Here is a 25,352-nt window from a genome sequence, read left to right as displayed (position 1 = left end):
AGCAGTGTTCAGGAGAAGACCTATGCTTGTTGAGTTGAATTCCCAAGTTTCTCAAGGATTTGCTGATAGTGATAGTCCATCTGAAGTGTGCAGCAACGTGATTGTGGTTTGGTACCAAAAAAGACATTGAAACTGCCACGTTCTATTTGGACAATGCCTAAAATATTAAAGGAGGATAATATTGTAATCCAATATTTTAAGAAAAAGGAGTCATACATGACATCATTGGCTACCAGACCATGCCAGATGATGTGAGTGACTATTGAGAATACCTTTCTTACAAGGAAAAAATATTCCATCCATTGTGGATGCTGAATTGTATAAACCTGTAAACTTTCATATACAGATAGGGAGAAAAAGTTAAAGTTTTGAATGATATCAGGCCACAAAATTATGTTGGAGTTGATGTCAATGCCAAGACCTCATAGCACCTCCTTCAAGTGCCCCCTCTTCCTCTAAAGAGGAGAGTGGTAGAAGCCCTAGTGTGACAATGTGGTATGGTATAGGGAATGTGAGTTGATGGGCAAATATGACCATAAACCAAGAATAAAACATCAGGATGACATATTACGACCTTTAAAGAAAGCAGTTATTATGTTATTAAGCTTGTTTTTTGGTTAATGGTATTTTACTCTTCTACATCATGCAAAAAATACTTTCAATGTTGAGATAAATGTTGTATTTTTGCACTTGTCGTGTCACTCACGTTTTGGATGTCGTGTCACTCACGGTATATAGGAGGGTACCATTTTCCATAGAGGTTTGATTTTTTACTATATGTGTTAGATAGGTACACTATTTATGTCCATTTACTGGTACTCACAGTACTCCATGACAACTACTTGGGCACGAATCCAACCATATGTGTTAGTGGTCAGAAACCCATGTCCAAAATTTGTCGTGTCACTCACGCACCGTTTTTTAATCATATCTACTAAACGAATTGTTGAAATCAAATCAAACTTGTAGTGGCCCATGCCAGTCCTACATTGTATATAATATAGTAGTCATGATTGATTCATAACCTTTAAGTTTGAAGATATGAGCCCTTAAACCTCTCCGATTGTCGTGTCACTCACGTTTGAAAATGACCAACATTATAGTGCATGTTGGACCAACAGTTGCCCAAAAACATGATTTCATGTACAAAGTTGACGCACATTGTGTTTTCAACCAAAAATACAGAATGTATGATTATTTTTAGCTTTGCAAGTCTAAATGTATATATTTTATGCTGTTTATGATATCAGAAGAGTCCCAAACAAATGTCATTGAAAAAAAATGAAAAACAAAAGATAAACAAAGAATTACACAAGAAATTGCAAAAAAAATATATAATACATAGGATATTGATCTGATATCACAATGTTTTCATGTACACTTGCGAAGAACACCACAAAGAGTTTTTATACCAAAAATTAGAACGTTTGGAGCTTTCTTTAGGGAGTTAGAGGAAAAAGTATGATTTCACATACTGATTACGCATAAATTAGCATAATCACTTAATGTCAATTTGCATGAAATAAATTACTATACAATTTTGTATGTTATGTCCCACACAACTGTGTGCCAATTTCAGCACGATCGCATGGTCAACAGCTGAGATATCAAGGGGGAGCTGGGAGGCCCCCCCCCCCCGACCATATGAATTCCCAAAATACCCCGGCTGAGATAGGATTGAAATGCCTAGAGTATCTGTGCTGACAGGAGGACAGTGTGGTGCAAAGATCGAGGTCTATTATAAGAATTCTTAATGGTATTCATGTACACTATTGGGACATGAATTTTGATATCTCAATAAAGTAAAAAAAATATCTCCATAAAGCTTCCTATGTGACCAAATTAATTAAATATAAACAGCAGTTGGAGGGATGATTTGATTTTAAATCCAAGATAGAAATACCAACTGCCTTTTAATAATTCATTATTTGAAAGGCACATGTTTACATGCTCCTTGAAACTACTCATCTTCTTTTCCCAAAACGAACCAAAGAACAAAACATATTGGCTAAGTTTCAGAATTCAATGTGATACATATGTTTCTTCAACCCATTCATCAAATTGGATTGCAAAGCCTTTGTTTCTAAATGAAATTTTTATTTTGATACAGATTACCAGTTAGAATCTGGCACGGTTATCAGCTTGGCTTCACCCAACTACCCAGCGTATTACCCTCCGAATTCCAATGTTAATTGGACTTTCCAGTATGCAGAAGGAGTAGATGATACCAACATTGTATATGTCATACGATTTGGAAATATAGCACTCTATTGGGGTGACTACCTTACAGTTGGATCTGGTTCAGATATCCTCCGCAGATATGGCAACTCTTATTTTGGGCAGCCACCAGACCTGACAATACCGGCGGGTGATATCTATATTGCATTTAGTTCTGATGGGAGCATTGAGAGAAGCGGGTTCAACTTGACACTCTTGGTTTTGTACGATGATCCAGGTTTGTACGACATGGTTTATTTATGCTAACTAATGAAGTACTCTGACTCATATAGGCCTGAATTCACAAAGGTGGTTTTGAAAAGCCACAGTTATGTCCATGGTTTTTGCAGATTTGCTATATAAATTATCCATAATTTAGCATGCATTGGTCGTGTGTATAAAAAGTGTGTGTGTGTGTATTTGAGTTTTGTCAATCAGATATGATTATTTACGTCTGGGACCGACCTTTAACGTCACCATCCGAAAGACGTGACCAGGGCTCGAACCTCTGCATCAATTTGTAACTTCCCCACAGCTTGGATTACAGGCGCACGCCACAACGCCCAGTCAAAAAGTGTCCAATAAAAAATAAAATATAAAAAGTGTCCAATACTGATGCACGCTTTTGTCACAGTGTGCCAAATGGGCACTTTGCCGTGGTTATCCACGCTTTTTTATTCATGAGTCCACTCTTCAAACAGTGGACTCATTAATAAAATAGCGTATCTAACCATGGTAACAGGCATCAATTTGGCGCAATCTGACAAAAGCGTGCATCAGTATTGGAATTCTTGATACAGGCGCCCGATACGCGCTAAATTAAGCATAATTTTTACAGGAAATCTGCATAATCATCGATTCAACAGTGGGTTTTTAAAACCACTTTTGTGAATTCGGGCCACATAGATTTATTAAGGGATTGCTCACATCCAAAGCGCAATGGATTCAGTAGAAAAAGGGTTTTAACCTGATGATTAAATTTGCATCATAGGCATAATTGTACAGTGATCACAGGGTTCCAGATGGGCTTTGGTCAGTTGTCTACTGATTTCAGTAATCCACATAGGCAGTGTGAAGGCTCCAATAACTGAAAGCCTAGTAGCTGTATTGATCATAATAGGTCTCTACATCTTTCAAATTGTTCATAATGAAACATGTATCGATTAAAGGAAATTTTTACTTTTGTAGCAATATTATAGCATAAAGTTGCAACAATTGTGGGGAAGTTATATGATAAGAATGTCTGTGGGGAAGACAACAGTACCTGACATCAGCATGCATGTAATCTCCAAATGTGATGGGATAACACCAAAACTATAGCAGTTCTACTGGCATGGGAAAGAAATTGTTAGAGAGATTTTGTCTAGTTTGTCAGAATGTTGAATATAGTTAGGTATTTTGGCTATATTCCTGTAGATATATTTAACTGGAAAAAAATGGCATGATTAGTGTGTTCCGTCATATGCCGGATATCAGTTATTTTGTTGGCAGTTGTCCAAACCATTGTATTACAAAAGGCCACTGCGAAACCCATTTCAGAGAAAACCAATGTCAAAATTTTTGTCCCAAGCCTTAAAAGATATATTCATTGCTAAAAAAAATACATGGTAGGAAAGATCAAGAGAAGTGCTTTATTGTATGCAGAACATGAAATCAGACAAAATACTGCAAAATAGCTACAAGCTTTTATTTTGGTTAGAGCGAGTACAAAACCCATAGGAAATACATCACTGCTGACCACATTTTAACACACGTGATTAGCAAACCATCATATCGATCTTTTACCTGCAATGTTCAATGCATGCATACATGATGGTTTCCTGAACACATTGCATATTAGGTGCAGGCAGTTTTTGTTTACTTTGCTATAGTACATGTTTCTAATGGGATTAGCACATTTTATAAAAAATTGTATTGCATCACATTGAAAATCCTCTCATATTTCATTAATTGAAGTAAATTGGTGCCTTGATATATAACCATATATAGAGTAGGTGAAATCTGACAAGTCGTATCTCAATGCTACCATTTCTCAACTTTGTCTTAATTCCAGAGCCAGTTTCAGGTCTCGTGTTTGTCGCAAACCCTGGCTTTGAGAATATTCAGGTAGCAGCTTTTGATGATTTTGATGTGTTCTCTTTGAACTTCACCTCCTTTGCACAATTGGATGGAAGTTTTCCTATAGCTGTTGACTTTGATCCATATATTGAGACTGTGTTCTGGACTGACCTTTATAATGGTATCCTGCGAGGGAGCCTTGATGGGTCAAATCAGTATACTCTATATTCCAATACGTCTGGTAAGTTTGATGTTTTGTATGGTAGTGGATCGTATTTCTGAACATTTTTCACACTCTAGTATTCAATCATATCAAACAAAATCATATCTGCACCATAAATACACTAATGTCTACCAAAAAAAAGGTGTAACAGTTTTGCCAAGATCGAATTTCTTGTTTACAATATCATCTTTGGATTGCACCCCTCTTCACAAATTAAATGTTTTGGACGCTTCAAAATCATATTGCAGACTTTGTTTTCTGTGGAAAAAAGTGTGAAAAATCTACAAAATCACTGAAATTTTATGCTATAATTTTGTCTTACCCACTGGAGGTGAAGGTGAGACTAACTTGAAGGGATTCAAATGTTGAAAATGGAAACAGTTTTTGCTCAATTTTCTGTTTTTCCTTTTCCCGATTTTGAAGCAGGAAAGCAAATTATCGGAATGTACCTTGATCATTAAGCCACCTGACTTAACATGTAAATGTGCATGTTACAGTATATCAAGTGTAGGTGAACTTAATTGCCTTTTTTTCTTGCTCATTTTCACAAGTGGGTGACACACAATATTGCTAATGCCTTGTTACCATACTGTGTTAAAAATATGGGTTGTTTTAATATTTTCATCAGCTATCTTTTAAATTCTCTTTCGAAGGATGTTGCAAAGGTCTATACACATGAAATTATTTTCAGATTTGTATGACATTCATGTTTGGTAACACAAGGCCAGTCGTTTCAACAATCACCTACCCAGTCTTTAGAAAAGAAATATAATTGAAATGGGAAGGTTGTGTTGTAGACTAGGGGCCCGTTTCATAAAGGACTTGCAACTGATGTAACTTTGCCACAAGGACAACTACCTTGGTAACAGGGCTCAACAGCCAATCAGAATCAAGGTTTCCATGGCAGTTGCCATAATGGCAAAGTTACAGCAGTTGCAAGTACTTTATGGAATGTGCCCGAGGAGGGGGAATGGAAGACAAGAAAAAAAAAACTGTTTGAAACAAAATCAACAGCTCATTTGGTGCAGCTATTAATTTTGTTGTAAAGTAGGCCTACATGCATGCAGACAGGGGGCTAAGGAAATGAGTTCTCCCTGAGAAATCAATGTATGTGCATGTACATATTCAAATTTCTTGCAACAGTTTCACCTGTCATTCCTAAATGAGATGCTGAAACGCGAGAAGCAAATGTCATGTACAGTAGACCTGCTGATCTCAACCTTTATGTATTAGAACTTTTTTAAATCATATTATTGTTTTTATTGTTTTGTCAATTGAAGATCCAGAAGGTTTAGCACTTGATTTGATGCATCAGACGGTGTATTGGACGGATAAAGGATTAGATGAAATAAACTCTATATCTTACAATGGCACAATGAAACAAACCATTATTAACACAGATTTGGATGAACCTAGAGCGATTATCATACAACAAGAATTAAGGTAATATAGTAGATTTGATTATTGCATTGGTGATAAGAGTTATGCATTTATTTTCAATCTGGTCTCCATTTCATAATGACTATTGATTTGTAAACTTGTTATTATGGTAAATTCCATGGTAGCCTTGAGTCAAATCGAATGGCTAATGATCCATCTTATCATGGTAATCAGATAAGTATTATTCCAGAACAATAACTGCTTATGATGATATGTACCTATTCAACCAAATTCTTTTTGTAGCCAAAACATATAAGTCACTGAATAGAGCAATCCTTTGCCATTGTTGAAGACAAACTCAATCACGATACATATTTAAAGAACAGAACTAACCATCAACAAAGGTTTTAAGCAGCCATGGACGTGTCACTCATTGTGACCAACATCACTACTGCTCCAGATGACATCAAACCGCTACGTAAATGATGTCCTTGCCATGGTGGATGAAAGAAAGTATTTCCTTATCATCTTAACCAAGTAGAGGACACTAACAGTATCAAATTCACTCACATATTTGAACAGGAAAACTGCATCCCCTTCCTAGACACTAGAATTTGCAAAGAACCGTACTGTAGCCCACAACCAAACTCATCAACTATAGGAAAGCTACCCATACAGAGTTGCCAGTACCTCAATTTCTACATGACAAAAATCTTGCTTTGAAGAGCAGTATACCCCAGTTTCGCTTATCATCAAATCTCTTCTCCCAGTACTACAAACCCTGTTGCCCTCAAGCATGAAATTTAAGTATAGAAACACCTGTTTCTTGACCTCGGTCAGAAGATAATACACCCCAGCATCAATGGTCACAGCAGGGGGCCACACACGATGGATTGCAATGTGTGTAGTTCTGGTGAGTGCATGGAGTTCCATGTATACACGCGTTGATAGAAACTTTTTTCTTCCTTTCTTTCTTTCTTTCTTTCTCTCTCTCTCTCTTCCTTCCTTTCTTTCTTTCGTTAAGACTGTATCATTGCGAGAGTGAACGGCGTGCATCCCATATTTTCTTGCTGGACGGACAGAAACTATATGGGATGCATTGCGGTCCTTGCATGCTAAGCACACCGTAATTTTCATTCCGCTTACTTTCCTTATTTCGAGGTTGATTTTCTTTGTTCGAAATTGAAAATGGACTAGTATTGGATGTCTGAATGTAATATGCCTTTGAAAACGTGATTAATATCGAATACAAAAATTTCATTCCGAAGATCCTTCTACAGGCAGACAAGTCTTACGTAATAGCACAGCGGTTGTTTATCATTTCGTCCTTGGCTCAACGCTCGTTTAGCTGGCCCATGCTGGTGAAATTGAGACAAGGGGATTACCTGGCCAAGATGGGTTTATCGGGGTTGGAAATATTGTTTGAGATTTTCCAAACGAGAAATGGGGTATACGACCGCAGTTTGCAGTCCGAAGTGAGGTCGAGAATCAAACGGAAAATTTTCGTAATGAATCCCACCTCCATCTCTCCACCAAAAGTTGGATGCTATCTGCACCCTTACGTATCGAGATAGATTTAACATCACTAAGGAATGAGACCTTGAGGGAGAAAACATTCAGACTTATCTGAGACGATGTGATTACCCAGACTGGATGTTCAAAAAGACAAACAACACTCACCCAAAACAGCAACCAAACAAGAATGTTAAAAACCCTCGTCATGTTAGTCACAATTCCTTATGCAGGCATATTAGACTTCCATGTTTCCGTGAATTTCCGCATTTTTAAAAATTCATTTCCGCGCTTTGCTCTTTTCTGCATTTTCTATTTTTTCCTCTTGTTCTCCTATTTTGTTTTATTTCCTGCATTGGAAAAACAGACAAAGAGTATACATGCGTAATTTTATGTAGAAATGTACATAATTGAAGCAATATTACTTGTAAAAACGAATACTCTAGCAAAACTGGTATGAGCTGGTTTTCATCGCATGTGTCGGAGGTGTGCAACGGGACAGCGCCGTAGTAGTACTGGTACTCTAGTACCCTAGCCCACTATTGTTTGCTGACAGCCCGCTCATTTTGCTGAAGTCCTGCTGCTTAAGATCGTTTCAGAATTAAATCGGATTCATATCCGATTCAGATTTTACATTCTCAGCTCAGGATACAAATCATTTTTACAGTCATGAAGTACTGATTTGTTTATAGTGGCGCACCAAATTCGAACTTAATTTTCAAAGTTGAGTGATTCGTTAATCAATGACTTTGTCAAGGAAAGAAGCAAACATGACTAGAGCTGGGATTCTACGGGAGTGTACAGGACACTAGCCACAGAATTGTTTGCTGAGGCCTGTTATGTGGATTTAAGAGAGCAAATTTGGCTTAATCGGTAATGCGTCTGCCCATCAAAAGATGGTGGGTTCGAGTCCACCCCGGGTGGATGACTGAAGCCAGTGCATTGTGTGTAAATGTCTCTCCCCTGTTATGGAAAACACTCCATTCCTGGGATAGGACGTTAAATGGAGGCCCCGTGTAGAGGAGAGTCACCTGCACCTTTGCACGTTAAAGGAGAATGAAACCTTTGGAACAAGATAACTTGTGTGAAAACAGAAAAAATAAAAGAAACAGATCAACGAAAGTTTGAGAAAAATCAGACAAATAATGAGAGTTATGAGCATTTGAATTTTGCATTCACTAATGCTATAGACCTCAACTTGGCAATGTCACAAAAATGTGTGGTGTCACTTGTGAACAACCATTCCCATTACTTTATTAATATTTCATTTAAATTGCCTCTTTTATCACATCTATCAGTAGATCATGTGTTCTTTCTATAGGAGGGCATGTAATACATATTTTTGTCTCACCTGCGTAGCAGAGTGAGACTATAGGCGCCACTTTTCTGATGGCGGTGGCGACAGCGGCGTCATCAAATCTTAACCTAAGGTTAAGTTTTTGAAATGACATCATAACTTAGAAAGTATATAGACCTACTTCATGAAACTTGGCCATAAGGTTAATCAAGTATTACTGAACGTCCTATTAGAGTTTCATGTCACATGACCAAGGTCAAAGGTCATTTAGTGTCAATGAACTTAGACCATGTTGGGGGAATCAACATCTGAGGTTAAGTTTTTGAAATGTCATCATAACTTAGAAAATCTATGGACCTAGTTCATTAAACTTGGACATAAGGTTAATCAAGTAACAACAAACATCCTGCATGAGTTTCACGTCACATGACCAAGGTCAAAGGTCATTTAGGGTCAATGAACTTTGGCTAATTTGGGGGTATTTGTTGAATTACCATCATAACTTTGAAAGTATGTTGGTCTAGTTCATAAAATGTGGAAATAAGAGTAACCAAGTATCACTGGACATCTTGTGCGAGTTATAGTACATGTAGTTTTCAAAGTCAGCACTGCTGCTATTTTGAATCGTGTGATGCAGGTGAGACGGCCAGAGGCATTCCACCTGTTAAATGATACATCTTGGATAAAATGTTTGTATCACCATTAGAAAAAGCAAAAAGAGAGATTTTGAGGGTGTTTTATAGACCATCAAAGGGAAAGTTGTTCACATGTGACATCACACATCCTCGTCGCATTGCCAACGTGAGGATCTCCATACCATTAGTGATTGCAATGTTAAAAAAAAAATCATTATTTTTCTAAAACTTTCTTTGTTATTATTTTATTTTTCTGTTTCGACACAAGACTACTTGTTCCAAGGGTTTCGTTCCCCTTTAACGACCCACTGCACTATTTGAATAAGAGCAGGGGGAAACCCCGGTGTGGTGGTCGACCTGCATTCCCCCAACCAGTTATATCGGGAGGAGAGACCTGCAGGTCACATTTCTGTGTGCACGTCCTTCTAGGCACCCCTGCTCGGTCGCTCGATCTGCTCCCTTGATTGTTGCAGCAAAATATTTTCCTCTTTTTTTTCTACCCCACGCACATGCCTGCTTATGTCAAATGTACCTCGGGAACACTGTAGAGGGTGTACTGTAAATTCAATACATCCACTGCCTTTAGACCTCACACCCGGTTGTCACACTCAGCTTTGTGCCCTTCTGGTACATCCTAAGGACAAACGGAAAACTGAGGACTGTACTGGCATGATTTACAAATTCCTTGCAATGACTGTGATAGTTGCTATATAGGAGAAACGGACAGCAAGTTAGGAAGCAGAAAAGGTCAACATCAAGTAGAACCAGATAGTAGTCCTTCACTTTTCATTAGAACAAGGAAAAAACTGGCATCTTCTTAGCAGAAAACTCTGCTATCACTGACTATGTTTCCTTAACTAACCACTCCTCCAATTGGAAGGAAAATTCCATACTTGCTTGTGACGACAAGTCTACCAGTTACCTGAGGCTATCCATATTGGGGCAGAACCAAACCCCAACAGGAATAGAGACTAAGACTCTCCTCCATAAACGATCCTATTCTAACGCTTCATGGTGCTGCTCTAGGAACAGTACCTGCTATGACGTAGGTCTGATGAAGCTTCCAGCCTCGCAAGCATAAGCTTACTAAATACAGGTAAACTTCATGATTTTGAATTAAAGAACATTCCCTCCTCAAAATACATAAATGTTTCTCTATTTGCTGTCTTGCCTGCATATAAATGATTTGAAGATGTATGAAAATGGGAATTGAAAATTTTATGGCACATGAATATTTGTGCTATGATTGAATCTTTGATTTTCATTTTAATACTTTCAAATGCTTTCAAAGACTGGGGGTATAATTGGGCAAAGGTATTGCGGAGCTTATTTAGATGGCTCTGTCATTATTCTATTCCATTGTTTTATTTGTAATGTTTTAGAGTGATGTTTTGGTCAGACTGGGGCAATCGACCAAAGATTGAGCGAGCTAATTTAGATGGATCCAATAGAACAATCATTGTGGATTGTGACGGCACATGTCGATGGCCAAATGGGATTTCGTTCAATGACAATGGTAAGTAGTTCACTATATGTTTTTTTTTTTCAAGTTGTTTTTCAGACCTATGTCAGAATAAAGAGCTTATGGAAACCCAAGTAATCCGAAACACTCAGTCATGCATCCCTCTTTATGAGAAGTACCTACACATGTTGAGTTATTTCTGAAAAAAACCCTGACGTTTTCAATCACCAAGATGCCATTGTCTTGTAGAAATTGCACAGTGGTGCCTTTGAATCTATAACACAATCCATCCAGTAATATTACAGTGCGTATCAAAAAAAGGTTACACTTAGAAAAAATTATGTTGTTATATGATAAGAAGAATTGTAAAAGCAATTACATTTATTTATTTAGTTATTTCCCCTTTAAGGATATTTTGGAATGATTAAGATTGTTCCAGAAGGCTCTTTAGTACAGCTGTGTTACACATGAGTAATCTTTGAATAATCTTTGTTATATCTGGTATGTCCGAAGAGAGACAATACAGACTGCTAAACAATAGAGATTGCTTTACAATAGGCTTGTTTTGGTAGTGGAAATAAACAATAGGCTTAGCTAGTTTTTTGACATGTTAATTTCACTGAGGTCATTCAAGAGTCTTCCAGAATATGACTCCAGAAAGAAGAAGAATGTTCTTTTTTAAAGTGAATGCTACAAGTATCTAGAATAGTTAAAATGTGTATATATAAGGTGACAGTTTCTTCAAGAACATCATCATATCATACCAGATCACTTCATCATATCAGATTGGAGCTTAGAGTTTCACGCCAGACTTTATGTCAGAGCAGAGTTTCTTTCCACCTAGAATATTTATCTTCTGTGGAATTATTTACCCGTCATCAATGAACCGTATGCAGTTATTTTGAGGGAGAAATTCTCAGTTCTCATCGAGATCATCAACCTGTTTTAATGAACGCTTTTCAACCCATGGATTGCTAAAATTGACTTTTAATCAACATCGTCTTCACAGACATTTCAACTCGTTACAGCGACTCTCATCGTGCTTCAACCACAGTTTCTTCATTGCCATCATTGTGAACTTATCTTCGCCAGCCAACTTTGATTAAATACTGGATTTTACTTTGGATTATTATCGCAATCTCAAGAGGCATGATTGTTAATGTATAATTAATTTCCTGTAATAAAAGAAATGGAAATTCAATTTCAACACTCAATATTTATTGTTATTTGTTGCAGTATCGTTACACTGTAAAATTATACATTTGTTATATCCTGAACATTTTTCCACATTTTAATATTGGTACAGATCCATTTAAGCAAATGAAGATATAATTGTTGAAAATTATTTCCACTTGAGTGAGCACCACCTACTTTTAAAAAGTTAGAGAAAAATGATTTCCGCAGAACTTTGAAATAGTTATGCGAATAAAAGTAGACCTTAATCATGAAGAACACATTGAATTTAGCTAGTAAAATTGATATGAAGATATCTTTTACCCTTTTTAACATGTTTCCTTGCCCAAAACACTTGGGAGAGTGCATTGCGCCCCATCCCATTTCCCCACACACCGAGGGCATCATGACGATATTTGCTTTACACTGAGCTGTGATTTACATAGCGAAACTTAGTGAAAAAAATGCTGGAGATGTCTGATATAAACTTTTGCTCAGATTCAGGTTATGTCCTCAGATCCAACTGGCACAAAAAGGGTAAAGGTTGTGCTTACTAATTGTTGAAGTTTCACTTTGGGTGGCAAAATTGTTACAAAATGCTTAAATATATCCGTTTTATTTCAATTGACCCAAAGTGCAAGGGATATGTATAAGAAATGTTTTGCAGGGTAAGTTTGATTTTGCCCTTTCCCCTTGACACAGCGTGAAAACAAGCATTTCTGCGCAAACAGATTTCTGCGAGCTTTACAAAAATGGACAGTGTTCATTCAAGTGTAACATTCTGTCAAAACTTTTACTTTTATTGGTAGAAATTCTATGACTATGTAAAGTAGCTCCATGCCATTACTAAAAGTTCGAAGTTAAAATAATATTCGACCATAACAATTAAGGTCACACTTTTTTATAATACTTTTTCAGCCGAGCGCGCACTAGTCGATCGCCGTAGAAGTTTGAAATTATGACACCAGCAAAACCATTGACCTACTTCATAATTCTGTCAAGCAAATTTGACTTTAGGATCTTGACTTCCATTTGGTATTTATGATTTTGATTATTTTTGTGTGAACTGTGAGGAATTTTTTATTGAAAATCAGCTTCATAATAGTTTTTCAAATGTACGCAATATGGTCACCCCATTATTGTGATGTGCAGATGCTGGTGAAACCATTATCGTGTCTTGAACAAAAATGTTTGAAATTCATTAAGTTTGGGGTTGAAATTCATTTGTTATCTTGCACTTTGTTATAGCCATTTGCTTTTTATAATCAAATGTTTCAATTCAATAATTAACATCTGGCAATTACTTGATTAGTATAAAAAGTAGTATTTGGCTGATTATTGTTTGAAAGAGATTGAATGCTCTGTTTCAAGTCACTCTGCTGACAATGCAGCAATTGGAGCAGCTATATTCATAGTATGATAGATCCATGCATGAAAACAGTATTGTTGAATGCATATTACTTAGCTTGTTGGGAGACTGAATGTCAGACATTCATACCCTTCCACTTGTACCGTCCATAATGTACCGTTGCACATTATTAAAGGTCAAATCCACCTCAGAAAAATGTTGATTTAAATCAATAGAGAAAAATCAGACAAGCACAATGCTGAAAATTTCATCAAAATTGGATGTAAAATAAATTAGTTATGACATTTCAAAGTTTCGCTTATTTTTAACAAAATAGTTATATGAACGAGCCAGTTACATCCAAATGAGAGAGTCGATGATGTCACTCACTCACTATTTCTTTTGTTTTATAATGTTTGAATTATACAATATTTAAATTTTTACGAATGTGATGATTAGGACCTCCTTGCCTGAAGCACAAAATGTTAAAATAATGAAATTCCATGTGTCAGGGAGGAATGAAATGTCATTTCACATGACAATGATGAGAAAATCAAAATATTTCTTATTTTTAGATAATATAATACAAAAGAAATAGTGAGTGAGTGATGTCATCAGTTTCCTCATTTGCATACCGACCGAGATGTGCATATAACTGTTTTGTGAAATGAAGTGAAACTTTAAAATGTCATTACTTTCTTATTTTACATTCGATTTTGATGAAATTTTCAGTGTTATTCTTGTTGAATTTTTCTCTTTTTATTCAAATCAAGTTTTTGTTAGGGTGGACTTGTCCTTTAATGTCATATTATTATTCAATTCATTGCGCTTAGTTAATAAATGCAGGTGCAATATGCTAGGGGCTTAATGGCTAAATGCTGCTGCAGATCTAATGTGTGTATGTAGGATTTTAATTTTTGATTTCAGTAATTCTTTCTCTTTTTCATAGTTAAACATTGGGAAAAAATTTTTGTTGACTTCTGAGGCATTGTACAACACATACAGCGAATATTCTCATTCATGCAATGGTGCGATATTTCACATTCGACGAAAGAGATGCTATTCAACTTAGCTATGCCTCATTGGATAGAGCATCTTTCTTTCACATCATGCAAAATCTTGCACTGTCACACTCCAGCATATTTGCTATTTGTATAACACATACAAACTCTCTGGGAATCCATTGTTTATCAATAGGCAATGCACATACTAGGACAGTTTCACCTTTCATACAAGATATACTAGTAGTTGGGACATTTTTGTGTCTCACCTGCATAGCAGAGCGAGACTATAGGCGCCGCTTTTCCAACGGCGGCGTCAACATCAAATCTTAACCTAAGGTTAAGTTTTTGAAATGACATAAAGTATATGGACCTATTTCATGAAACTTGACCATAAAGTTAATCAAGTATTACCAAACAACCTGAATTAGTTTCATGTCACATGACCAAGGTCAAAGGTCATTTAGGGTCAATGAACTTAGACCATGTTGGGGAAATCAACATCATAATGTTAACCTGAGGTTAAGTTTTTGAAATTTCATCATAACTTAGAAAATATATGGACCTAGTTCATTCAACTTGGACATAAGGTTAATCAAGTATCACCAAACATCCTGAATGAGTTTCAGGTCACATGATCAAGGTCAAAGGTCATTTAGGGTCAATGAACTTTGGCCAATTTGGGGGTATCTGTTGAATTACAATCAAAACTTAAAAAGTTTTTGGATCTGATTCATGAAACTTGGACATAATAGTAATCAAGTATCACTGAACATCCTTTGCAAGTTTCAAGTCACATGATCAAGGTCAAAGGTCATTTAGGGTCAATGAACTTTGGCAAAATTGGGGTATTTGTTGAATTACCATCATAACTCTGTAAGTGTATTGGTCTAATTCATAAAACGTGGAAATAAGAGTAACCAAGTATCACTGAACACCTTGTTCGAGTTATATTCAAAATCAGCTTTTCTCGTATATTGAATCGCGTGATGCAGGTGAGATCGCCAGAGGCATTCCACTTGTTAGCTTTACGCATAAATCTAGCTCTGACATCATACGCGCACAGCAAAAGTTACAAGGAAATTTTCAAGAAAAATATAAGAATTTTCAGAATACAGATTTTATTATAACTGTGAAGATACAAGAAAGTTTGTCCTAATACAATTTTCAGAATATGGCCCAGGGATTTCTATGCCTATACTTAGCTAGAATCAGTTTTAATCAAGAAACTTCTACAAGTATGTTGTGATATAATAATCTATAAACCTTGTTATCTGATTTCTTTTGTTTTTTATTTTGTTTTATTTTCCAGGCACTTTACTATATTGGATAGATAACTATTATGATAACGTTGAAGTTGTTGATCTATGGGGTGCAAACAGAAGAACCATTCTTCAATTGGAGAATGTAGGACCTTTTGATATTGCTGTATTCAAGTCCAACATTCTTTGGACTGATTTTGATTCAGCACTATCACATGCTTGGACATATGCTAATGGCAGTGGTGTTGTTATGGACACTGCACCGGACGTGTTCTCCTCTCCAACAGGAATTCATGTTTATATAGGTAAGTTTGGAATATTATGCATACAGCACATCCCCCAAAATGTCCCTCTGACATATGGCTGTGTTAGTTCTAAAATCAGGTACACCTGTATTCTCAATTAAATATACAGATTTTCAGAAAGCTCATTCCATATTCTTCTATAAAAAAAATCATTGTCCTCACTTCAACATTTTTGAATACCAGTACACATTTTTTAATGTAAAGTGGTCCTTATCAGCCCATTCCAAGTTTGCAGCTTGGTTGTATTTATGCACTGTCTCTTGCATGTCAACCATTATTTGAACATCCAGTATCTAATCAGGAAAATTCCCCTGATCTGACCAGGCTCATCAAATCACAAACGTTGGCATGATGAGACAACCAAGAAATATTAATTTTGTCTCGCCCACCAGGGGAGAAGGCGAGACTAAGGGATCCAAATGTTGTCCGCCCATCATTCATCCATGCGTCCATCACAAACATTATGACACATAACTCCGCAACCGTTAGTCACTTTACAACCAACCTTGGATGGTAGATGTACTTTAGGACCTGCATGCAATGTTTAAGGCGGAGGTCACATGATACAGTCAATGGCCATTTTGAAGTCAATTTTAAAGTTTACATGCAAGACTCTCTTATGACACACAGCTCCATAATCGCAAGTCACTTTTCACCCAAACTTGGGTTATTGATGTACTTAGGAGAACTGCATGTCATGATGCAGTCACAGGTAACATGGAAAGGTCAAAGGTCATTTTCAGGTCAACATTTATGTGAAAGCTAGACTCTCATGACATATAACTCCACAACCATAATTAGTTTTTCATCCAAACCTGCGTTGTAGATGAACTTAAGAGACTTGCATATCATGGTGTAGTCAGAGGTTACATGGTATGATCAAAGTTTATTTTGAGGTCATTATTATGACATTACTCCGCAACTGTAAGTCATGTTTCACCCAAGCTTGAGTTGTTGATGTACTAAGGAGACCTGCAGGTCATGGTGCAGTGCAGAGGTCAACTGATAAGGTCAAAGGTCATTTTCAGGTCAACATTAAAGTTTATGTGAAAGCTATAGACTCTAATGATACAACTTCGCAACTGTAATTCATTTTTCACCCAAACCTGGGTTGTAGCTGTACTTAGGAGACCTGCATGTCATTGTGTTCAGAGGTCACATGGTAAGGTCATAGGTCATTTTGAGGTCAACATTTTTCACAAGTGCATGGGCGAGACACAACATGGCTTATGTCTTGTACGATTGAAATATTTATGGAGCCGAGTTACAATAAGCTGGACAATGAAGGCCAAATCTGCGGTGTGTCAACCCTTTGGAGGTGAACCCTCCTCACTTGCCATATTATCCCATTCACAAGACTCATTGATTTCTTTTTGGAAACTACCTTTCTTGCAGCATTTTGTTCTTAATCATTCAAGTGTGGCCATATTCAGTGTGAAAAATTATTCGTGATATGTTAATGAAATGTTCACAAATGTTCACAAATTATTATTACCTCCTTTTAAAGCCTCTTTACTTACTATCGAAATGTACCTGATTAAAATATTTTCAAATCAATCATGTACCATAAGTTCAATAAAAAATTGTTTCCTAATTCATTGTGTAAATACACCCCGAGTAATGCATTACTACAGAAATTTGACCAAAGTTAATATGACTTGGGACTTGACTTGGTTTTGAGTTGACTTGGAATTGAGCTATGGCTAATTGACTTGGGCACATAGCTTGTCCTCTTGCCAAAACACTTTGGACTTTACTTAGAATTGCAAGAAATAGGTTGGGACTTGATTTGCTTGAAAATGACTTGCATACAACTCTGTTTTATAGGAAATATCAGTGGCTTCACTTTACCAACACCACAACTGCCAACACAACCACCCCCAGCAGAGTCAACAACAGGTATGTTTGGAATCATCTACCACTACCCTTGTAAAAAGTACCATACAGTACCATGGTATTACTATGGTATTACCATAGTATCCATGGTAAATTCATTAGTACTATAGTTCTACCACAGAAATACCATAATATACCATAGAAATACCATGGTACTTGTATGGTACTTTTTTACAAGTGTATGCAACTCATAACTTATCTTCAGTTTGGCTGTACAATACATGCCATGGTGGAAATTACCTTGATATTACTACCAACATTGGAAAACAGAAATTTACACAAAAATACCCTGGTCAGACTTGAAGTGAAATTGACAGATTATTTACTTTTATTTTTATTATTTTATTTATTATCTAAAGCTTATAAACTACAAAAACAAAGCAATTTCTTAAAGGTTTATACATTTATTTTGCTTCTCAGCTGAGTATTCTGCTTGAGAAAAGCTCCAGGTAATGCAGGATTGAATTTTGTGTCAGAATTGTCAGGATTTCATATAAAAGACTTTTTCTTCACTTCTATCATATTTATATATCATAAATATTTTTTTCTCTGTAAATACAGTACAAAAATGGAATTCATAATCTCGAAATAAAGAAAATTGACCATCTTTTCTATATACAAACCCATGCAATCACAACGTTCCTTAACACAGTATGGCACCATGGTATTCAGGTTTTGAAGTAAAATAAAGCATATTTCCAAAACCTGATAATTTATTTGGCTTTTACTCTTCCCGTTTCCAGTCTTGCCGTAATTATATAGGCCTAACCGTTTATGTGTAAGTATCCATATAGTAAAAATGTTGATCTGATGACCATGTCAAGCTGTTTCAATTTTAGGGTCATATGGTCAAGGTTCAGAGGTAATTATATTCAGGGTTCTCAGCCCATCAGGGAAATCAGGGAAAATTATAATGACTTTTTTCCAGTCAGGGAAAAATCAGGGAATTTTATGAAAGATACCTCAAAATCAGGGGAAAATGCCTCAAATCAGGAAATTTTAATTAGCCCAAAAGTTGAAAGCAGGGTTGTCAGTCAGACTGTTATATTTTGTTCCATATCAAAACAACATCCATTGAATGACTGGTTATGGTGGTACTAATTAGTTTTACATTATTGTTTTTATACTGGAAATACAAGTAATTCACTGCAACAACTTAGAAAACATGGGAAACTGGAAATGGGTCTAAATAATCATCAGGGAACTTTTAAACTTCTTCAGGGAAAAATCAGGGAATTTTGTTTTCTTGAAAAGCTGGGAACCCTGACATTGGAACGTCTTTTTATAGCAATAACTGAAGATGTGCTTGAGGAATCATTTTCAAACTTGACACATGTATGTCCATGTTAGTGATTATAATCTACTTTGACTTTTTTTGGACACCAATTTGGAGGTCAAAGGTTACACAGGTTTTTTGTCTCACCCGCGAAGCAAAGTGAGACTATAGGCGCCGCAAATTCTCTATTTGGCACAATACTTTGACTCTCGATCCCTTTCCTATTTCTATTCTAGGATGAACACAATACTTGTTTCCCTTGTTTTTACCTCTTTCTTCCTTTTTAATTTGTGATGTTACTGTTTTTTATCTGGACCTGCTTTTTTTTTCTTTTGTCTCTCTCTCTCTCTCTCCCTGTCTCTCTTTGTTATCAAAAACCTGTAATGTTCTTCTATAAAATTGATCATATTTACCCCACCTTACTTTTAATTGCCTGTGGTTAAATCACTATTTATTTCGAGAGGGGCTTACCAATACAAGCTTTGCTTTATAAATAAGTCCCTCATTTTCAATTTGACCTGTAATTTTCAAAAATTTCTTTATCAAAAATGTGTTTGAAACTCTGACTCCACCAATCACTTTTGTGTAATATCATTGTAACAGAAGTATCTATTATGACGTTTATTCTGTGTTGTATATTATGTATGTATGTGTTTGTTGTCATGTTTATTATCTGAAAATCAAAATGAAATTTATTGAATCGAATTGAAGTGTATGCTCCATTCTTTTTTTTTCCATAGGTCTTCCTAGTACAACTCCTATGGATACATCAAGTAAGTACCAAGACAACTGCTCATAAATAAAATCTGTGTTTTCTTAATTTTTTAGACTACTAGAATGTATTTGTGGAGGTGTCATGGTATAGTGGTTCAGTCACTCGACTGAACCAATGGTCAAGGGTTCAAAAAACATACGGCACTAATGTCCTTTGGCAAGGCACTTATCCACGTTTGTCACTCTCCACCCAGGTGTTAAATGGGTACCCAATTGATGTAAAAGTCAATACGATTAGATTGGCATGTGTGCACCAATAAATAGTTACCTGGCCATGATACTCCCCAGGGAGTGGAGATGGGCACTTTATGTGTGACACAGTGATGCTTCCTATGACTGGAGTAATGATTACAATGTAAAGCACTTAGAAACCAACATTATGAAGCGCTATATAAAATAATGTAACTATTATTTTTTTAAGTGCTATCTAAATTGTTATACCCTGCATAATGTGAGTATGTATATAAGTGATGACATAATTCTTATCAAAAATTATCTTTGCAAAAGATTCAAATTATGTTAATGATGTAATAATTATAGTAATAATGATTCCGTCAGTACCTCTGAATAAAAAACTAGATTTAAGGTTAATTCTAAATGCTATATTATTATCATTATTATCATGACAATAAAAAATAAAATGAAAACTGATGCAAACATAGGTATACAAGCAATGATTGAGAACATTACACAGTAAGATATTCCATGTCTCAATTTATGATAAGCATCAAATTCCATGTTTCATTCCAAAATCAGGTTTCACACTTATCATAAGGTCTGCAGTGGTCTTGAGAAATAAGACACTGAAACATTTCTCAAATTTAGCACTATGCCCATCTCACTTTATTTTTATCAGAGCCATTCAAAGAAGAATTACTTGTAGGTTCTTTAAAAAATGCAACATTGAGTAATTGGAAATTATTTGTTGACATTTTAATGGACTGTCATTTAATCAATGACTTACAATATTAATTTTGATACATGTAATGTACTTTGCTTGTGCATGTTTCTGCATGTTTATTGTATTTACATTGGAAAGTAGTAACACATAGCACAAATGAGAAATCAGGGACAGCAAAAGGTGGCCAAGATACGATGTTCGGATGGGGGAGTTTTAAACACTCAACCATGAATTCTATTATCTAAACAGCTGGTTAACAAATGCAGATTATGTGGTGAAAGAAAAGCAGCTAGACCCCTCTCCTTACTAGCAACTCAACTGCTTCAATTGTAATGACCAGTACCATGATTATTGATCTGAAAAACAAATGAACAGATTCTTTGTTTTGTTAATGGCTGATTGGTCTATTTTGCTGCTATTTTGTCTGATCCCATTCCATCTTCGACCAGTGTCTGATTGCCAATTAGTCTATTACCATTATTTTTGTTTTATTCCTATTATAGTTTTAACCTTTCTGTATATATTCACTTGATCTTACACCATTTTAATAGTCTTTGGTAAACTGATTTTAATCAAATGTTCATTTAACAAGGTAAAGATGATAAGATGAAATGGATATTGGACCAACTGGGCATTAGAATGAGTGAATATTAGACCAACTTGGCATTAGCATGAATGAATTTTAGACCAACTGGGCATTAGAATGAATGAATATTAGACCAACTGGGCATTAGAATGAGTGGATATAAACAAACTGGGCATTAGAATGAATGTATATTAGACCAACTGGGCATTAGAATGAGGGGATTTACTAAGCATGGTGGAACAGTGGTGTAATGCCCGCCTCATGAACCGGAGGTTACAGTCTCTATCTCTGGTCGAGTCATATACCAAACTACCAAAGACTTTAAAAAATGGACCTTCTTTCTTGTCAGGAGCTCAACATATGTGAATGTAGAAGGGTAATAATAATATATGTTATGCAGTCCCACCCAGGTGGGGGGGGGGGGCACTCGACCATAAATGTGGTAGGTATATGTGCCACAGGCAAGACAAAAAACGGAGGCTTTGGAGCAGGCTTATTGTAAAAAAGAGGGTTCTCAGAAATACTAATGTTTGTGAAAACAGGGTCCTGGAACAGTTCACCTGTGTGTGAGAGCATATGCATCCCTATGGAACGGGCAAATATGCGTGCAGCTAGCCCGGCAGCCAGAACGGCATAACGAAAAATATGTGAAGCTTTGGAACGGTTTTCTTTGTTCTTTTTCTAAATAAGGTAAAAATGCTACGCATTGGAACAGAAATTTGAGTGTAAAAATGGGGGTCCCCTCAGCGGCACATCCTACCATGCAATATATACTGAGTGCCCCCTTCCCCCCCCCCCCCGGAGTCCCGCTGGGAGAACATTTCATAATAGCTGAACTGGCTTCCCTTGATACATAAGGACTGTTATTACTAATCAAAGATAAACCACTTCCTCCTTATCTTTTCTCACTACACTCTTAAAGTCTACCTCGATGTCGGAGAATCCCACGAGATCCGGTCCCCAGGTTATCCTGACTTCTACCCAAACAATGCAATGACTACCTGGTACATCACAACACCTTCAGACTACACCTTGGAAATCATATTCCATGATTTCAATCTGGAACCAAAATTTGACGGTCTAAGCATAGGGAAAGGTCATACACCAGGGAGTATGCTGTGGAAGCGTCTTTCTGGATTAGAATTATCTTCCCCTCCTATCAGGTATGTGTAGATTAATAATACTGATTGTTTTGTACTGTAGGCCTATATTTTTTTTTAACGTTTTTATTTATCTCATACACATCACAAACAAGTTTAATAACAATATAAAATAACAGTGTACAGTATGGATAAGTTACATTTTGATAAAAAATACATACAAAAACAAAAGGAAAAGAAAAGAAACATAGAAAAGAAATACAGGTCTGTTCGTCTACATTACCCAAAATCTAATAGATTCCATTTTTTAACAAATCTATACATAGTAGTGTCCCTATAAGCAATACATTTTTCTGTTTGATACACTTGTTTTAATTTACTGATATACAAGTCAAAACAAGGAAGGATATTGATATATCTACACAGATATAAAGTTTTCTTTGCTACAATAAGGCAATGATTTAATAACACATCTTGCTTGTTTTTAATTCCAAATAAAATCTCTTCATCCTTTACTTGGATAATTTCCTTTTTAAATTTTGTATGCCACCATCTTAGAAATTCATTCCTAAAATCTCGAGCATGCAAACATTCTACCAGCAGGTGTTCAATTGTTTCCTGTTCTAGTTTACAAAAAAAAACACATCTCATTGTCTACAACTTTCATTTTCTTTAATTTTGCATTTACTAGTAGGCATCTTGTATTTATTTTATATTGAAATATTATTGTTCTTGTATCTGGAATAACTTTAAAAGGCAATTCATAAATATAACTAAAATCTTCTTATATTATACCTTGATCTCCAATATATTTCAGAAGTAGGGATTTGGTATTTATTTTCTTTTAATATCATATTTATGATCTTGGTTGACAATTTTGATATAAACATTTTTTTATTACCAAAAACTATAAAAATGTCTAATTTTTTTAACAAATGTCGCCTCTCCAAACAACGAGCTTTAACTGTCTGTGGAATAGCAGAAACAATTGAACGCCAAAGAAAAAAGGATTAATTGACAATTTTCATCAAATAAATCTTGTATAAACTAAATACCAATATTGTTTTGTACTGTATATGATAATAATGATAATATGCAACATTTGCATAGCGCTTTATGATACCAATAGCACTGCATGCTATTACCTTCAACCTTCGCGTGGCTACCCTGATTTGAACTATTCTCATCATGAAAAATCGTCAGAAGGCTTGTAAAAGGGTACTTTCTAAAAGATTATACAACTTTTTTTTGCTAAATTTCACGGTTGAATAAACAAGTCAAAATTAGCTATATTGGGATTTTTTACACATTTCTATTTTTAAAAAAAAATTATCGAATATGATGAGTCATTTTGGTGAAGAGTATCTTCAACGATTTTCATCATTTCATGGTTCAAGGAACATTCAATGAAAGCAAAAAATATGATTTTCTAATATCATACATGTAGACAAGTATTGTTTCACTTTGAGGAACAGAAAATATCATATCAGCATTTTTGTCTCACCTGCGAAGCAAGTGAGACTATAGCGCCGCTTTTCCGACGGCGGCGACGGCGGCGGCGGCGTCAACATCAAATCTTAACCTGAGGTTAAGTTTTTGAAATGACATCATAACTTAGAAAGTATATGGACCTAGTTCATGAAACTTGGCCATAAGGTTAATCAAGTATTACTGAACATCCTATTAGAGTTTCATGTCACATGACCAAGGTCAAAGGTCATTTAGGGTCAATGAACTTAGACCATGTTGGAGGAATCAACATCGAAATCTTAACCTGAGGTTAAGTTTTTGAAATGTCATCATAACTTAGAAAATATATAGACCTATTTCATGAAACTTGGACATAAGGTTAATCAAGTATCACTGAACATCCTGCATGAGTTTCACATCACATGACCAAGGTCAAAGGTCATTTAGGGTCAATGAACTTTGGCCGAATTGGGGATATCTGTTGAATTCCCATCATAACTTTGAAAGTTTATGGATCTGATTCATGAAACTTGGACATAATAGTAATCAAGCATCACTGAATATTTTGTGCAAGTTTCAAGTCTCATGATTAAGGTCAAAGGTCATTTAGGGTCAATGAACTTTGGCCGAATCGGGGGTATCTGTTGAATTACCATCATAACTTTGAATGTTTATTAGTCTAGTTCATTAAACTTGGACATATGAGTAATCAAATATCACTGAACATCCTGTACGCATTTCAGGTCACATGACCAAGGTCAAAGGTCAATGAACTTTGGCCGAATTGGGTGTATCTGTTGAATTACCATCGTAACTTTGAAAATTTATGGATCTGATTCATGAAACTTGTACATAAGAGTAATCAAGTATCACTGAACATCCTGTGCGAGTTTCAGGTCACATGATCAAGGTCAAAGGTCATGTAAGGTCAATGAACTTTGGCTATGTTGGGGTTTTTTGTTGAATAACCATCATATCTCTGTAAGTTTATTGGTCTCGTTCATAAAAAGTGGACATAAGAGTAACCATGTATCACTGAACATCTTGTGTGAGTTAGAGTAGTATTCAAAGTCAGCACTGCTGCTATATTGAACTGCGTGATGCAGGTGAGACGGCCAGAGGCATTCCACGTGTTTGTTATGTTCATGACTAATTAACATGCTTCAATCATTCAAGGGCATCAAAATAAACATTCACGCTTGAATGAACATGTGGAATATTAATAGCTCTTTTTTAAATTATTGGAAAAAATGCCATTGCCAACTATGGATATCTGTTACAAATCTTCTTGCATAGTTCATTTGAATTGATTTTTATGAAAATCACAATGTCTAATGCTTCAGTGAGCATGTAGTATTTGAAAATAATGCAAATGAGAAGAGAATTTTTTTTATTTCCAAAGAATGTCTCAGGATCAGTTGAATTTATAGACAATTAGTGGTGGATCCAGAATTAGAAAAAGGAAAGGGGGGCAAG

General features: G+C 35.8%; 1 protein-coding gene across 1 annotated transcript in view; it reads left to right on the top strand.

The window, feature by feature from the left end:
- Window positions 1-25,352, top strand: part of LOC121422634 — a 78,514-nt gene that overhangs the window by 2,945 nt on the left and 50,217 nt on the right. Inside the window, exons 2-9 of the mRNA XM_041617796.1 lie at window positions 2,111-2,455; window positions 4,271-4,516; window positions 5,779-5,941; window positions 10,705-10,838; window positions 15,619-15,873; window positions 17,701-17,772; window positions 19,786-19,818; window positions 22,229-22,469. Of these exons, the coding sequence (XP_041473730.1) occupies window positions 2,111-2,455; window positions 4,271-4,516; window positions 5,779-5,941; window positions 10,705-10,838; window positions 15,619-15,873; window positions 17,701-17,772; window positions 19,786-19,818; window positions 22,229-22,469 (1,489 nt within the window). The remainder of the gene's footprint in view (window positions 1-2,110; window positions 2,456-4,270; window positions 4,517-5,778; window positions 5,942-10,704; window positions 10,839-15,618; window positions 15,874-17,700; window positions 17,773-19,785; window positions 19,819-22,228; window positions 22,470-25,352) is intronic.

Source organism: Lytechinus variegatus, chromosome 10 (genome assembly GCF_018143015.1).
Source record: "Lytechinus variegatus isolate NC3 chromosome 10, Lvar_3.0, whole genome shotgun sequence".
NCBI classification, from domain to species: domain Eukaryota; kingdom Metazoa; phylum Echinodermata; class Echinoidea; order Temnopleuroida; family Toxopneustidae; genus Lytechinus; species Lytechinus variegatus.
The sequence above is the reverse complement of the archived record's forward strand: the minus strand, read 5'-3'. Positions and strand labels throughout refer to the sequence as shown.